This window comes from Coturnix japonica, chromosome 3 (assembly GCF_001577835.2).
Source record: "Coturnix japonica isolate 7356 chromosome 3, Coturnix japonica 2.1, whole genome shotgun sequence".
NCBI lineage: Eukaryota > Metazoa > Chordata > Aves > Galliformes > Phasianidae > Coturnix > Coturnix japonica.
Window position 1 is genome coordinate 11,690,525 of NC_029518.1, and position 16,274 is coordinate 11,706,798.

The 16,274-nt window shown below is 41.2% G+C and overlaps 1 protein-coding gene and 1 long non-coding RNA gene across 2 annotated transcripts in view; one reads left to right on the forward strand and one right to left on the reverse strand.

Moving 5' to 3' along the window:
• Positions 1 to 16,274, forward strand: part of JAG1 (jagged canonical Notch ligand 1) — a 35,965-nt gene that overhangs the window by 7,780 nt on the left and 11,911 nt on the right. The window contains exons 3-8 of the mRNA XM_015857069.1: positions 4,627 to 4,678; positions 9,941 to 10,195; positions 11,160 to 11,220; positions 15,076 to 15,206; positions 15,508 to 15,627; positions 16,051 to 16,164. Coding sequence (XP_015712555.1) covers positions 4,627 to 4,678; positions 9,941 to 10,195; positions 11,160 to 11,220; positions 15,076 to 15,206; positions 15,508 to 15,627; positions 16,051 to 16,164 — 733 coding nt within the window. The remainder of the gene's footprint in view (positions 1 to 4,626; positions 4,679 to 9,940; positions 10,196 to 11,159; positions 11,221 to 15,075; positions 15,207 to 15,507; positions 15,628 to 16,050; positions 16,165 to 16,274) is intronic.
• LOC116653117 lies at positions 11,544 to 15,077 on the reverse strand. Its single transcript, XR_004306485.1, has 2 exons — positions 13,835 to 15,077; positions 11,544 to 11,874 (listed from the first exon to the last, which is right to left on the reverse strand). It is a non-coding gene; the product is annotated as an uncharacterized LOC116653117 (long non-coding RNA).

Genomic DNA, 16,274 nt, shown 5'->3' on the forward strand with positions numbered 1-16,274 from the left:
GGAGGATTACAGAACATAATGGGGCCTATCCAAAAATAATGCTAATACAGGACAAGCAACAGGAAGCAGCAGTAGACTCAGCATTGCTCGGCTCCCAGACAAACCATGGACTTACTTCGCACAATGGCAACTTCAGCACATTATGTATTCACAGGACACTCATTATTCCAGCAAGTTTGACAGATCAGAGATCAGGCTGATTTACTGGATGCTTAAGCACATGCGTAGTTTGGATAGTGGTACTTTGTGTCCATCATCTGGCAGGAAGGAGTTGCGTCGTGGAGATGATCTTCAGTTACTGGCTTGGCTTATGCCAAGCTGGAATGGTGGGTGAAAGTCATTCCTGTAAGTTGCCAATGAATTAAATTTGTTTTTGTATATTCTTTCAATGGCACTGAAGTGTTTACCAGCACTAACAGCGATGGTGGTAGTGCTCAAAATGAAGAGTGAAAGAACATTGTGCTTGCATTTTCACCTGGGCATGTTCTGATGAGACCTGCCTGTTTGAGGCTCAGCCTAGCACTTGGTCAGGAACTCAGATGCATAAAATCACTACAGCTTGCTATGCCAATGTATGCAGAATTAAGAGACTAACAACTTATGAGTTGTTGCCTTAGCCTTGTGTCAACTGGGCCATAGAACTGCTTCCCGACTGTGTTCAAGAAAGAACCAAGGAAATCGTTTCTCTTTTGTAATGTAATTTCTCTGGATGAAGAACCAGTTGTCTTCAGCTCCTGTGGAGGAGCACTCTATTGTCAGGGTTCACTGGCTGACTGTGGCATGACGTGGTGATGCAACTGCGTGGCGTCATTGTGACTTGCCATGTGGCAGCAGGAGCATTCAAGGGAGAGCCCTGCTGACTTTTAGGGGAAGTGGTTTTGTGCCTAGCCTTAAATGTGCTCAGAGCTGCCCTCCTTCCTGCCTTTTGGGAGCTCTGAACTACTACTGTTTATCCATTCTTTGTCTCAACCCCTTCTAGCTGAAGGGCAGAGAGATTGCAGCAGCTCCCTCAATGTGCTGTGCCCCCATGATAGTGTGCCCAGCTCCTAGCCTTCTTCCTAGTGGGCAGGCAGAGACTGAGGACTGTTCTGAGATGAGTCTTTGCAGCTGTGCCTGGCTGGGAGTGCATGAGGAGAAGAACATGGCTGAGCTTAACCTGCTCTCCTTGTTCAGCAGAGGGAGGAGCAGGCACAACATTAAGAATGCAAACTTCCCACTGCATTTGTCTAGTCATGGTTTCACATGCTCAGCAAAGCTCTTGCATGGTTTAACCACAAGGATAGAAGGGAAAGAAGTTTGACAAGTTGCAGCCTCTTTCAAAAGGAGGCTGTCCTTTTGCTAATAAGCCTGATGTTTTGGTCTTCCTCTGTCACACAGAATGTCTGTAGAAGCCAGAGTATAAAAACACCTTTATTAGACAGATATCTGGATGAAGAGAAGAAGAAATAGCAGATAAAAGAGCTTTGAACGCCTGTTGTTTAGTTGGAGCTGCAAATATTTAAGTAACTAGAAAATATGCTGTATTGTTCTTTCAGGCCCTTAAAAGGGACTTTCTTTGATGGATTTCAGTGAGTTGTATTATCAGTGGGCTGAGGCTAAGTAATGGTAGCTTGTCACTCAGGAAAACAACCCTTGCACATGGCTGCTCGCTTTATTTTATTTGGAGAGTGATCTCAATCATTTCCATCCTCTCATAGCTTAACTCATAGGACTTACGCTTAAATTTGACCGTGCTGCCTTTCAGCCCTCTGGGTGGATCAGTCTGTGGATGCTGTGTCAGCTTGCTGTTCCTTTCAAACTGCCTTTCCTCTCAAGTCAGAGTCTCTCTCTTCTGGTCAAGCTCAGTCTTACAGTGGCTAATTGGGTGTGACTCCAGAAAGTTCACCGCTGCCTCTTTGCTTAGGACATTGCTTTGATGGAATAAGGTGCACGATGTGGAATTCTTGTGTCTGGATATATATATATTTATTCAAAGATGGGCAGAGGTCAGCTGTGGGCATGGGAAAACTTAAACCTCCTCACTGTAAGTAGTCATTCCTGAGATATCTTAATTGTTGATCTATAGAGTGGGGATGATATGCACTTTTAAAATATAACAATGGTTCAGTCTTTGCACAGGGCCCTTTTTTGGGGCAGTGGTGGGGAGGCATTGGTTAGAGTTATGTGATGGCTGTATCGCTGAGGGGCAACTTACTGCTGTTGTGGGAACGTGGGGGTCTGTGCTTTTTGTATTGAGCGCAAAGTCTTGTCCTTTCTCTGCCCCGTGCTGAGAGGAACTGAGCCTAGAGATTAAACTGCCATTCTTGATACCTTCCCTTTTCAGGATAGGGATTCCTTATTTAAAATATGTCAGATGAGGTGAGAGGGGGCACATAGAAACAAGGGAGTTGCTAGGGGAGGTCTTTCCTCCCTGTGTTTTATTTCTATCCAGTTAAGCAGAAGCTCTTTACTCTGTAAACAAACTCCTGTTGGAAAGTGGTCACGCAGGTATCTAGCAACATCAGTACTTAAAGCCAGGATTCAGCCTTTCCTTTCCTTAAGGGCTAGGTGTGTTGGTAAACAGTCCTGAGAACCAACCGGTAACTGTTGCTATGAGTTTAGACAAAATATCTTCCAAAACAATTATGCAAGGCCGAAAGGAAAACATCCTTAACTTTATTGGAAATAGCGCTAGTTGTCATAATTCATTCTCTATATCATAACACTTTTTTTCTTCAAGCCTGCAGTAACACGTTGTGCTTTGTTTCCAATTAAACCAGTAAGAAGGCATTTATGATAGTGCAATGTGTATCTCTGAAACGGCTCAGGAGCGCTATTTGAGTTTTGTTTGATTGATTCATGCAAGAACTTCAGTCTGCTTTCAATATTGTTAAATGATCACTTTGTGCTTTTTGTGTTTTGTTTCAGAAGCTTCTTCCAAGTTGAGAGACTTGTTCTGGACTAATAATAAATATGTCACTTTCATGAAATATTAACCAAAAATGGTGTGGCCAATGCAGCCTTCCTGTAAAAGTCAGAATGCATGTCTCGGCTTGCCCAGCTTTGCTTACTTTTTGAAGCATTTTCCCACAGTTATCAGTGAACAAAATGGAATCCCAGTCTGCTTTGAATATGAAACATATTTAGGCTATATTCCAAGCTGGTGTCCATCACAAACTAGGTTTTCATTCAGAGGCTGCATGCTGTGTCCAGTCGTGAGAAAACAGTCTGCCTCAGCCCCTTTTTCTTTCTTCTTTTTCTTTCCTCCCCCCTCGTCCTCTTAAGGAATTTGAGGTCTGCCTTAAAGCTGCACCTTGTAGCAGCTTTATTTTGGTTTATTTTGGCAACTGCATTTTGCTTTCTGGTAGAGAAAAGGTGTTAAGGGCTGCAGGCCACTACTGAGTGCATATATAATTAAGAAGAAATAAACCTTACAGTACGCAGCTTCTATGGCAAAGCATCAAAGCTCTTCATGGAGAGAGTTTATATTTGTTCTGTTATTGTTCTCACCAGAAAGATGTTGTGTTTATTACTTCATTTGTAGTTCTTAATATACTTATCAAATCAGAGGGTGTTGGGTTTTTTGTCTTATTCTTCTTTGGCTTTTTCTCATTTTTGAGGGTTTTTTTTTGAATCCTTCTCTAAGTTTGGCTGTGTCTGGCTACATGGCAATTTTGAGAGATACAGCTAAGTTAATAATATCCCAGAGAAGGGAGGGGGTGGGGAATACATCTTAATGGCTCTTGTTCTCAAGTTAGGATTGAAGATAAGGTGGCTCAGATGAAATAGCTGGCATCTGTCCAACCCATGGAGTCACTCTTGATTAGTTTATGCTGATGATTATTATTACTGGAGTGCTAGGGAGCTCATTGGCAGGTTAGTTTGTCTGTAAATGTGACACGGGGTGGATAGCGCGTCTTCCCTTTCCCCTGCTCTTCCAAATAGCTCGATTTTAGCCTTTGTTTTACAATGCTTCTCTCTTAGCCCACCCCCTTCCCACATCCATCAGTTCTTCCCTCAGTTACCTGATACTTGTGGGAGCTGCGATGGCCCTCATGCAGACAAAGCTTTCAAAGGGGGTGCTGAAAAGCAAAGTCCCTAGAGATTGTGATGTCAAGGCAGAGCACAGTAATCTTAGCAACACTTCTTGCTTTCAGGATGATTGGGGGCAGGGAAATTAAGACTGCTTTTCTCAAAGTAAAATTCTTTTGAAGCAGTTGTTGAGTGGTGGCTCTTTTTTGTTGGGTTTTTGGTTTTGTTTTTTTTTTTGTGATGTTTTGTGGTTTGTTTTTTTTTTTGTTGTTGTTGCTGCTATGCTAGTTCAGTGTCTTCTCTCTTCAATGTGCAGTATGCAATTCCGCACGTGCTCAGCTGAGGCTACAGCATAGTGTCAAAGGCTGGACTTCCTGGTTAAGTACATAAGATGCATTAATGATGACAAAGATGAGGTATCCAAGGTGAAAGGTCTCCTAAGTCAGACTGGATAAGGTAGCTTACAGGGTTTCAAGGAGATCACATTTGTCTCAAGTATAACCTATTACCTATTTATGTTTTCCTGGGCGCAGACCAGGTATTTTTTGAATCTGAATTGTATTACTGTTTTTCCTTCAGGTGGCTTTGAAATTAACTCTTGTTTCTCTTTTGCAGAGATCCTACACGTTGCTCGTTGAGGCATGGGATTACAATGATAACTCTACTAGTAAGTATTTGTTCCCTTGGTTTAATTTGTTCGGGCTCCTTGATTTCCTGTCTACTGAAAGGTATTTGGCAGCCTACCCAGCTTACTGTGAACAGTGAGGAGAGTGATAAGCTCTCCCACAATCAATTCAGAGCAACTGCTCCGGGCTCTGCAGTAGCCTGTCTCCTTATTTCCTGTAGAGGGTGAGTAGCTTGCTCACTTAGGCACCAGCAGTTTCATGCCTAAAAATAGATGCTGTTAATTCTCACCTCCTCCTCAGGGAGAATAAAGGTTCAGGAGTTTTTCTCATTTTGTTTGGTTTTTCTTTTTTGTGCATTGTTTGCTTTTTTTAAGATTGATGTTTAGATATTTAGTTGCTGACGAGGGACCTCTCCCTGCAAACTGTTTGCTTCTCAAAACTGAACACTGCATTAAAAAAAAAAAGAAATAAATGGCCAGGTGATGCATTTAATGACTGTAGAAGAGGAAGAGAAGCAAATGATTATCAGTTCTTCCTTGGGGGTTGGATGTCTACAGACTTGTATTCAGGGACTATAAAAAATGTTTACCAGATAACACCTGGTAGAGCTGGCTGGAAATCAAGGGTGGGAATCTTTCCCCTGGAATGTCTTTTGGCTGAAGTTGTTTTCTGCTGAGCTTTTACCATTGGCTAGAAGAAGCTATATAGTCTCCTGGCATTATGAGCTGTTCTGTATACTGCCTACTGGTACTGAAGCAGGTATGCAAAATTAGCTCTTTTTTTTCAATGTAAGGTTTTAATAATGTGTGGTAAAGGCCACAGGAGGAACTATGAACTTGTAAGCCTTTGACATGACAAGCCTTTTCCTTCAACAAGGAGATGTCAGCATTGTGGTCCATATTCCATAAATCTTACGGCACTTGTAGACCCCTTTGACTGAAATGGACTTCACAGAAGAAAGGCCTTATAGAAATGTACACAGTGCTGTGGTTTTCTGTTTACATTTTAATTGGTGAAGAACAGACAGTTTGGGAACAGCTTTTTAAGTCCAAGAACCTTTCTACACAGATCTGCTTAGTGGTGTCTGTGATTTGCTTTACAACCTGCCACGTTCAACACTTCTGCAGTACCTGTGATCTCAAGTTCTACTCCAGCACAGTTTGGGAAACCTCTTGGCTCTTGATTAAATATGTTTTATGGAGGAGTAGAAAATGGATTGCTTCAGCAGCAGAGTTGTATTAAAAATGGAAGATGCCTGAATTCAAAATGAAGGTCTTGTTTACAGTAGGATCTGAAGATTTTTTTCAGACTGGGTCTCTGCCACTTCTGCTATTATTAGAGCTCATCTTTTTTCATGAAACAACTGCATTTCCAAAGCTACACAATGAACCCTTTCTTTGCTTTCATGTTCTGGAAGTACAAATGTCTTCAGACAAAATTGCCTCATTTCTCAGCAGTACATTTGACCAAGTGCAGACAAGTTCTTATGTATGTTCCTGATTTGCATTTCTGCACTGGCTTTGTTGTCGCGCATCCATCTGTAGGTCACTTCAGTCACAGTACTGCACAAAGCCATTTCTTTGTGAAGTCACTTTACTTACAGTCAGCTTTCCCATAGCTAAGGAATGTCTTGAAGAACAGCTAAGGAAATAATTAGAACTAAACAATTGTCATCATATAATGTGATGAGGGGTGGGTTTTTTTGTTTTGTTTTTTAATACCCAGGATTTTCTTTCACCCTAATTACTATTGAATTCTAAGTACTGTGAGACCTGGTGTAGGGAACCTGCTTTGTCAGGGGGGTTGAACTCGATCTCTGGAGGTTCCTTCCAACCCTACATTTCTGTACTCTCTGATAGCTCTCAAAAAACTGAGTGTAGTAGGCTTTGTGTATTTTGCAATAGTTTCAGCACCCTTCTGATCAATGCAGTCATTAGGTGATCCTGGAATGGATGCTTCCTTCCCCTCTCTACATTCCACTCCTCCTACGTTCCTTTAATCACATACTCTCTCTTGTCTTACTTCCAAGAGTGTCTTGCAGTTAAATTCTGACCCTGTTGAAGCTGATGAGAATCATGCTTTGCTGGAGCCAAGATTCAATGTAAATAGTTTCCTTACTCTTCTCTAGATTCCATCTTGGTACTGTTGCTTCATACGCAGTGCCAATGGGGTTGCCATTGCCTCTCAAACTATGTTAAAGAGCTATCATAAATGACTGGTATCAATTATACTGTCCTTAGCCACCCAAACTGCTTAGATAGAGTCTGGATTTCTTTGGTTCTTTAGTTCGTTTTGTTTCTTGATGCTTGATAGCTGTAATTTCCAGAAGGTAGACCACTGAAAGGCAAAGGCAGGCAGTAAAAGTAGCTAATTTTGCTGTGCCTTGAAGCTTGGGTACAGTTGTTCACTAAATAAACAGACAGATTAATAGCTTTAAAGTTTAGCCACAGAAAGCTAAGGGAAGCAACTGTGACAGCAAAGTGCTGAGAGGAAGCTAAAGATGTACAGAAAGCCACTCTCTTCTGCTTCATCAATTTCTAATTGAATAATGTTTCCTCTAATCTTTCTATCAAAGCATGGGATTTTTACTCTGATGATGTCAAGGGAATTATGAAGATCCCCTTCTTTCAAGCTCTGTTGAATTCTTGTTTTGTTAGCCAATCTACTGCTTTGGGATTGCACACTTTAAAACTTCAAAACATTGTCAGTGCAGGCTAAGAATGGAAGAGTTGTTGCAATGCCTTCCCCGATGTCTGGGTCAGCACACTTGTGTAAGTGCATACTGACAGGTGGGAATAAGGAAGGGTGGAGAAATTCTTATACAAGAAGGAACATGCCAATACTTCATTGTGAAAACTGTGGGTGATGGCTAATGGAAACGGATCTTAAGTCTGTCAGCCTATGAATTTAAATGTGTGGTAGTAGCTTTATAACATGTATCAAATCAAAGGCATTTTAGCTGTGATTCAAAGTGAGATTGCAGCTGGCTTTCATCTGGGCCCTTAGCAAAACGAAGTCCAGTGGACTAAAAAGGGTGTTTCCATTTGAGCTCTTATCCACAGACTGAACTCAAAGGAATTGGTGTCACAGATGTACAAGGACATACTTCCTAATGAGCTGACAGATAGGGGAAGAATGATAGAACAGAGGCAAGATCTCTTTTCCAAGGTGATTGTTTTTCTGGTGCCAAGGACTAAAACAGTCGTCTGTGTGAGGTTCCTCACAGAGAACAGGAAAAGACCAGAGAAGCAAGTGGGAAGGTGTGCAATACTAAGTTGAGCGTCAATCCCTTTCTACTACTTAGAGGAGAAAAGGAATAGAGCTGATTTACTCACAAGAAACAGGATGTCTTTATGCCCACACTCAGTATTTTGGGAAATGTATTCCATTTCCAGCTATGCTGTAGATCAGGGTGTAATCTTGGCAAGTGCAGCAAAGCCATCTCCAGCACGCATGAGTAGAGCTATAATCGCTTGACTAGCCCCATTCAAGGCAAACAGATATGCATCTGCTTAAGTACCTCTTAGAATTAGTAATCTTGTTGATGAGATCTAAGAGCCTTACACCTGCACAGTACAGGGTATGATATTGCTCTGGATATACCAGTATGGAAAGTCCTGAGGTATCTAAATTAATAAAAGCCTGTATGCTTTTGAAAGTCTTATACAAAGATGTGAGGTTGGGGACTTAGTGCCAATGAATAATAAATAACAGAAAAGCATTTAATTGGAAAATATAAAACGAGAAATACCAGAAGATGCATTAGAAGTTGTTGCCCTAAATTTCACACTGTAAACAGCTAATGAGTGCTGCACACTTGAGCCAAGAATACTCATAAAAATCAGTAAATGCTTACTTACATGTATAGGCACCCTTCTGAGGTTGTGGAGCAAGGGCTTTGACTTAACTATTCTTAAAACTATAGACAAGTAGGCAGGATCTTGTGATGAACTGACAATAGGTAGCACTCCTGCAAAGCCTGTTTGGATGTTCTTTTTAAAGCTAAAAATCAAATGACTTTAGCAGTAATCTAGAAGTATTTTACGTCAGACACTGCCCATGTGTTATGTCGTGTCTTGTAGCAGGTTCATTAGTCTTCAGCGCTTCCATAAAATCTCCAGGCTTTCTTTTGGAGTTGTCAGAAGAGCAAACTGAACGTGAATACACTTGAATTCTTCACACTTGAATGTGCTAGTGCTTCCCGCACTGCTTTGTAACATAGTGTTGGCAAACTGCCCTTATACCTAAACTTTTCCTGTGTTTGGGATTATGGTCCCATACACAGAACAGTGTAGCCTGGTACTTATTTTGTTTTTTTGTGTTTTGTTGTGTTTTTTTTTTTTAACTATGTGTGCAAGGATATTTTGGCTGTTTTATGATAAACTTTCATTCGGCAGTCAAGTGCTTGCTAGCAGCAGGTTGTAAGACAGTGTCAGATCATTCAAGTCACAAGACATGAACTACAAAGTGAAATACCACAGATGTATACAATGTTCCAAGCTAATGTGAAATATTATTATTTCAAGCCATAATTTAGACAGTTGTAGGGCTCAGAAGGCCAGAAAACCTTTGCTGGAACTAAATGTCGAGAACAAAGTCTAAACTTTGAAAAGCTCTATTGAGAGAAGGGGATTGTGTAGCAAATACATCCCGTAATTGAGTTCTCTTCTTGGAGCTCTCGCCATCTTGAGTTTTTAGTGTCAGCTAATATCTGAAGGGAGAACTTTGTGGTGTTTTTCAGCCAGAACTCATGGATGTTGACCAAATGCCAAAGTTGCTAGTTTTCAAAGTAGTGTTTACACCAGAGTCCCAGAAGGCAGCAAACATTTTGTAGTGCTTATGTTCAGTTTGTGGACATCGCTTTATTAGGGTTTTGTAGTATGACTTCTTCTTTGTAAACATTCCAGTTAAAATGAAACCAATACCAGTAATGGAGAAGCAGGGAGAGCCAGCTTTTAGCTGCGTTATGTACCAGCCTGTTGGAGCTTGGCGAAAAGGGAGCTGAATTGTCTTTAATCACTAATTCTTATGGGATGTCTGCACAACGAGAAAGGGATAAGCGATGGGCAGTAAGATATCAGTTCCTTCTGACTTTCAGCTGTATCTGGCTTTATAGGCTGTATGTGCATTTCAGTGACCTGTCTATAGCTTCAAGGCAGCCTTATCTTACTCTCTAAAACACAAAATTAATAAAACCAGCTGGCTATTTTGGAGAGTCTAGTCTGATAAGCTAGAGATACGAAACATGGTAGGCAATGATACCTGAACAAAGGTTTAACTCTGGTGTCTTTTCTAACTTTTAGATCCCGATCGCATAATTGAGAAGGCATCCCACTCTGGCATGATCAATCCAAGCCGTCAGTGGCAGACATTGAAACATAACACAGGAGCTGCCCACTTTGAGTATCAAATCCGTGTGACTTGTGCAGAACATTACTATGGCTTTGGATGCAACAAATTTTGTCGACCGAGGGATGACTTCTTCACTCACCATACCTGTGACCAGAATGGCAACAAAACCTGCTTGGAAGGCTGGACGGGACCAGAATGCAACAAAGGTTTGTGACAAATGCCCGAACCCTGGATTACCGGTAGTCTTGGACAGGACTTGAGTTCTTTGTACCCAAGTTGCAATTCAGTGATCAGTTTCTGTTGACAGTAGGGCTGAGGACTGATGGGACAGTGAGTAACTTGTTACACAGGGGCAGGACAAGACTAGTTTCTGCTTTGTTTTTAAAATCTTGAGGAGAGATCTCACTAGTACTGGGTTACTTAGCAGATGTGTTCTTTCTCTGAGCATCCACATCTTTGCCCTTGGGAAGAAAACCCAGCCCACTGACTTCAATGGGAGTTCTGCTGCTGACTTCAATGGCAGGATTTCCCCTTTGGTGCAGAACTTCAAGACAAGCAGGAAAGGGAGACTTGTTTTAGAGCTGACCTGGCAAGTGTGAAGCTTTGGTCTTTGAAAAGTCCCCGGGTGTTTGCTCTACCTGAGCTGGTGTTCAGCGTGTTTATTAGGGAATGGCAACTTCCTAAGTAATTTCAGGAGGAGAAAGCAGGGCTGTGAATAAGGAACAGTATCAGCATGTCTTGCTGACTGAGTTTAACTGCAATTTGAATAGACGCTCATCTTAATATCCTGTCTGTTCAGAGATAGGTCTAAACATAAAGACTAGTTAAAAAGTTGCTTTGAATTAGATGTAAAGATAGGGAGAGTGCGCCAGTTCACCACAGAGGAAAATAAACTTGTAGACTCAGTGACTTGCAGCTCAGAGGTGAAATGGTTGCTTTTACATAGCAGCAACTCTTTGAACAGTGCTCTGTAAATCTAGCAGATAGATTTCATATCACAGGGAGTCACCTACTTTATTTTCTAATAGACTTGATGTGGGGGGACTTGTCAAAACCTTGGATTTAGTAGGATTACAGTGGTGGTTAGAGATTAAAACCTTCCCACCAGTGTGAGGATGCAGGGAGCAGGCTGCACACTGATATTCTTTCGTTTTGTTTTTTTTTTAACAGCTATTTGTCGTCAGGGATGTAGCCCCAAGCATGGTTCTTGCACAATTCCAGGAGAGTGCAGGTAAATGCTCCCCCATCTCTCTCTCTCTCCTTGTCTCCACCAAGCAATTAAATGAGTGACTCTAAATACAGTAGGATTGTAGAGGGAGGGTATTTTTGGAGCTGTGTTTTGGAGCAAGGCACATTATTCATGTGGACTTGCCCAGAATAAGGGTGCAGCAGGCTTTTAATGCACTGATAATTTGAATTTTGGTTTGTGAAATGGTGGCATTTTGAGGGCTGGGGGCCGGAGTGGGATAAATCATGTGAATACTGCCTAATGAGCACTAATTGCTGCTGCATAAATAGTGCAAATGTTTTGTGGCTTGTTTTTTTTTTTGTTTGTTTTTATTTTTGGTTGGGTTTTTTTTTTCCCCTCCACTATCCTGATTAATAGGCTGTTTCAACTACAAGCTTGAAGTACAGTGTGGCTTTTCTCTCTTCTCTTTTCTCTCTTTCACTCACATTTCCCCCTTTCTCCCTCCCACCCCTGCTTTCTTCGATCAGTAGGCAAAAGTCAAGCATTCTTTAGAATAGGATTAGTTAAATCTTTCTGTTCCTTTACCATTGTGAGCCAGGCTCAGAGTGCTGAGAGGTTAATAGCTGGGATGAAATCTTGTCAGTAGGCTCTGATGAATGTGGAGTTTTGCTGCTGCGCTTTGAAGTCTGTTCTGTCCTGGCAAGAAGACAATGAGAAGCAGAGTTTATCCATAACCCAACAACTAAATATTTTGAATGCTTCAAAATATACAGCGTATATTTATGGCACAGGAAGGCTTTCTCAATTATTAATACGGGGTTAACAAATATTAAACTGTCCTCATTCTTTATGAGCAGACTGGTTGTGTTTTCACGTAACCCTTTCTCATGCCTGTTTCTAAGGAATAAGGAGCTCAGCACTTTTGAGGCTACAAAGCGGTGACATTGATCCTGTGTAGGGAAAGTTAAAAGTGAAGCTTGGGTATTCATGAGTAAAGCACCGACATCTGAAGGAACAGAAGTCTTTTTTTTCTGCTTGACAAACATACTGATGCATTCTCCGTTGCCGGAGACGTTTGCATGAAGTGAGCTGCTTTCCTTTCTAGATAAGCTGTAGTTCAAACAGGAATTAAATCTGAGATGTCTGACGGTCTATGTTATATGAAAGGTCAGCCTAAATAATCACGGTGCACCGACTCTGTACTCTGCATTTTAAAACAAAACAATTTTATCGAGAAGCATTCTGAATGCAAGGTAGGAAGTAACTTCTCAACTTCTGCAAGCAATGTGACAAAGCGAAAGTCAAGCCACAGGACAGGCTTATTCTGGGTTATGCTAAGGGATTTAAATGTTTAGCAGTGCTGATATAGGCTGGTAAACCTCCAGAACACCACTTAGATATATTTCAATTAAAAACAAAAAAGCCAAGCAAGTGGCAGGAAGTGCTGGGGGTCCAGATGGGGAGAGGAGTGCGTCAGTCAAGGCTACCAGCGATTTTGTGCCTCTGTCATCAGAATAAACATGCCTTGTAGGGTTGCTGTCTCCTAGTCAGAACAACAGGCTTTGTTTCCAGATCTTTTTTTTTCCCTTTCTCTTTCTAAGTCTCTCACCTCCCACTCACTGCCCAGACATGCACTAGTGCTCTTATTTACTTAAGGTGCAACTTTCCCACACTTGATTTGCATAGTCTTGAAACAATGCTGTCCTTCTGGTGCTTTCAGATAACTTCTGCTTGCCAAGTTAGACCAATATCTTTAAAGTGAACGCAGAAGCAAGATTTTATTTTCTTTTAAGTTTTGATGAGTCATATAGGCTGTATGTTACAAATGCAACAAGGTTTAAAAATAACATTCTAGCAGAAGCTTCTCTGGGTTCTGGTACGATGGACAACTTGCAAACATTCTTAAAATATCCTTTTCCCATTTGGTGCAAGTCTCTTTCTTCAATGTAGGCCTGCCAACAAACCCAAATTTACTCATGAATTGTTTTGCAGAGCAAGTTAGCTTTCTATTTCTCATGACAAAGTGTTGCTTACATATTATTGATCAGGAATTATTACCATTAATCTTATTCTGGAATTGATGCCCAGCGTTTTTCTTTTCATGCCCATAGTTTGTCCCATTTTGTTTGTTAGATGTGGAAGATCTGACTGAAGGAAGCCGTATCTTTGGCTCCATGGCTTATGCTCTTTTGTGTGTTTTTGGTTTTTTTTCTTAATAACTTCTGTTTAGATCTGCTTTAAAGGAAATGAGTTATAAGAAAGAAAAAAACATTTTACTTTGGCAGGAAGGAGTCAAATTTGAGATCTGAGTGCTTGTTTTTGCAGGCGAGGTTCATTAGTTTTGCTGCCATACAAACTCATAGGCAAGCTGCTTTCGAAACAATACACATTAAAAGGGAATGTTTATAATTTCTTTTATCATTCTGCACTATTACAATCTTCCCTCTACAAGAAGGATTTTCCAGGAGATACTTGAAAGAGGTTGTTTTGCCTGGTCTGACTTTCTTTCAAGTTCTCTGTGCACAAAGAAACATCAGTTGGACTAGCTATTTTCTTATACACAAGCTATTAAGATTTTCCCACTGACCCTGAATAGGCTGCAATTGAAATGGCTATTAAAAAAAAAAGAAAGTTTAATTAGGATGTAGTTTGTCACCTGAGATTTTTAGAAGGGAAGTCAGACTCGCCACTGGCTGCGTGTGATTACCCATTGGACAGATTCCTCTGGCTTTTTCCCATGAGAAGAAATTGCCTGTAGAAGAATGGTGGGGGGTATTATAAATAGAAAGATTAGCTGACTTCTGTACAGAAGAGGTTTATTTTCATAATTTAGTGACAGCTTAGTGCATAATTGCTGCTGATCAATTACTCTCAGGACTTGTTAATGAAATGCAGTACTTCAACCAACCTTTGCTTTTAATTTTTAACTTGTTTTCCTCGCTTCTATCTATAGATCAAATTCTTTAATGTGAAGAATCCTTGGTATACCTTGTAATGAGAACTGAGTAAAAGCCTAAATGAACTTTCTTTTATGGGAGCTTTACTTTAAAAGAGCATCTTCCTTTTAAGAACATAATTCAAGTAACTCGCTGATAGTGGCAATAAATACTTAATAATGCATTCTTCTCACAACATGAAGATTCAAGCTTTTTAGAATTGGATTCATTTTAGTTGTTACCTGAAAATAGGCATAAATCAAGCTCTGAAATGCATTGGTAGAATCCTGCCGTGTGCTGTTTTCTTTAATCTCCTACTGTGGCCCAATCTATATTTTCCATGTATGAGTTCTAGTTCAGAATAAGGTTAGGTTCCGATGGAGGAGAGAATTCCTAATGCTGTGCTGCTGCCTTGCCAAAGCTCAGAGTCGGTGTTTATGGTTCAGTTCATCATCCTGCAAACTCAGCATGGCTGCGATGCCTGGAACTTTGTATTTATGAGGATCTCTGGATAACTGTTGTTTCCACTGACTCCCCCCCTCCTTTTCCAATTTATAATGCACCCTGTCAAAGCCCAGAGATTGATTTGTAGTGCACACCCACCCTCTCTGCCACATTTGTATGAGGCTCCAAAAGAGTATTATTGTGCTGAATGGCCTCATGCTGATTCTCTCTGAACAGTTATTCTTTTGTCAGGAGGCCAGCTACAGAGACCTTGGCAAAACTACTAAAATGTTTGTTTACAAGAAACCATCAAACAAATGTTGAATAGCTTCTCCTTTCTCCTTCTCCTCCTGCACCTCCCCAGTCTTTCTTAATGCTTTGGAGTTCTGCAGTCCTATCTATGTAGTTCTAAAGGACTGGGGGAAAGGGAGGGCTATTAATGTATTTCAGTTTGTTTCTTTGTTCTAGTATATGTTTATATTTTTTTTAATTCTATTTTTTTTATTCTTAAATGAAGGTGTCAGTATGGATGGCAAGGCCAGTACTGTGATAAGTGCATTCCACACCCAGGATGTGTCCATGGCACTTGCATTGAACCATGGCAATGCCTCTGTGAAACCAACTGGGGTGGTCAGCTCTGTGACAAAGGTATGCTAATCTTACGGATAGCCAAGGGTAACACTTGAATTTTAACACTGGCAGACTTACTCACTCGGTCATGCGTGTGTTCTCTCCACCGTAAGCATCCTGAAATGTGGGAGCTTTTGTCCTTCATCACCTTAGCTGTGCATTCTCTGCTGTTACTGCACTGTTAGCATATGTGCTTTCTTTGTCAAGTCCTAGTTCTGTGTGTGGATGTGTTCTATAAAGTCTCTAGAGCAAAGCATAAGTGTTGGTGATGTTTGTCTTTTCAAACCATAGCTTTCCAACTCTCATCACCTTTTTGCAGATCTGAACTACTGTGGAACCCACCCGCCTTGTCTGAATGGTGGTACCTGCAGCAACACTGGCCCCGATAAATACCAATGTTCCTGCCCTGAGGGTTACTCAGGACAGAACTGTGAGATTGGTAAGTGTGTGACGCAGCCCTTGAGCTGCCACTGATGGCAAATTGTTTTGCTGTTTGGGGATTTTATGAGGTTGGGGAAGTCAATTTCTGATGTTAGTCTTAATGTCAGGGCTGGCTATAAAGATCAGACTTGCATATTTGTGCTCCATCAGCTCGTATCTCTGCAAATCAGCCTTCTGCTCACCAGAGATCACTACAAGTTGCCTAGTTTGGCTCTGACTCAAACAGGTGCAAGTCAAGGTGTTGATAAGCATCGTGGAAGATGACTTCCTAGTAGGCAGTAGCTTTGATTCACAGTTGGCCCAGTAGAACAATACATCAAATGCTGATGGGTGTCCAGATGTAGAAGTGTGTAGCAGGAACAGGGGGTGACTTGTGATGCTGCCGTAGTCTGTATCATAATGTACTCCTGCCCTGGTGCAGCGGAGCACGCCTGCCTCTCTGATCCATGCCACAATGGAGGAAGCTGCCTAGAAACGTCTACAGGATTTGAGTGTGTGTGTGCACCTGGCTGGGCTGGACCAACTTGCACTGATAGTAAGTCCCTTCAAAATTGTATTAAAATGTGCTAGCTTCATCGTCTATGTTTGTTGTTCTAATACCTAACGAACAAATAAGACAGCTTACTTAATGTTTCTCAGCTTTAG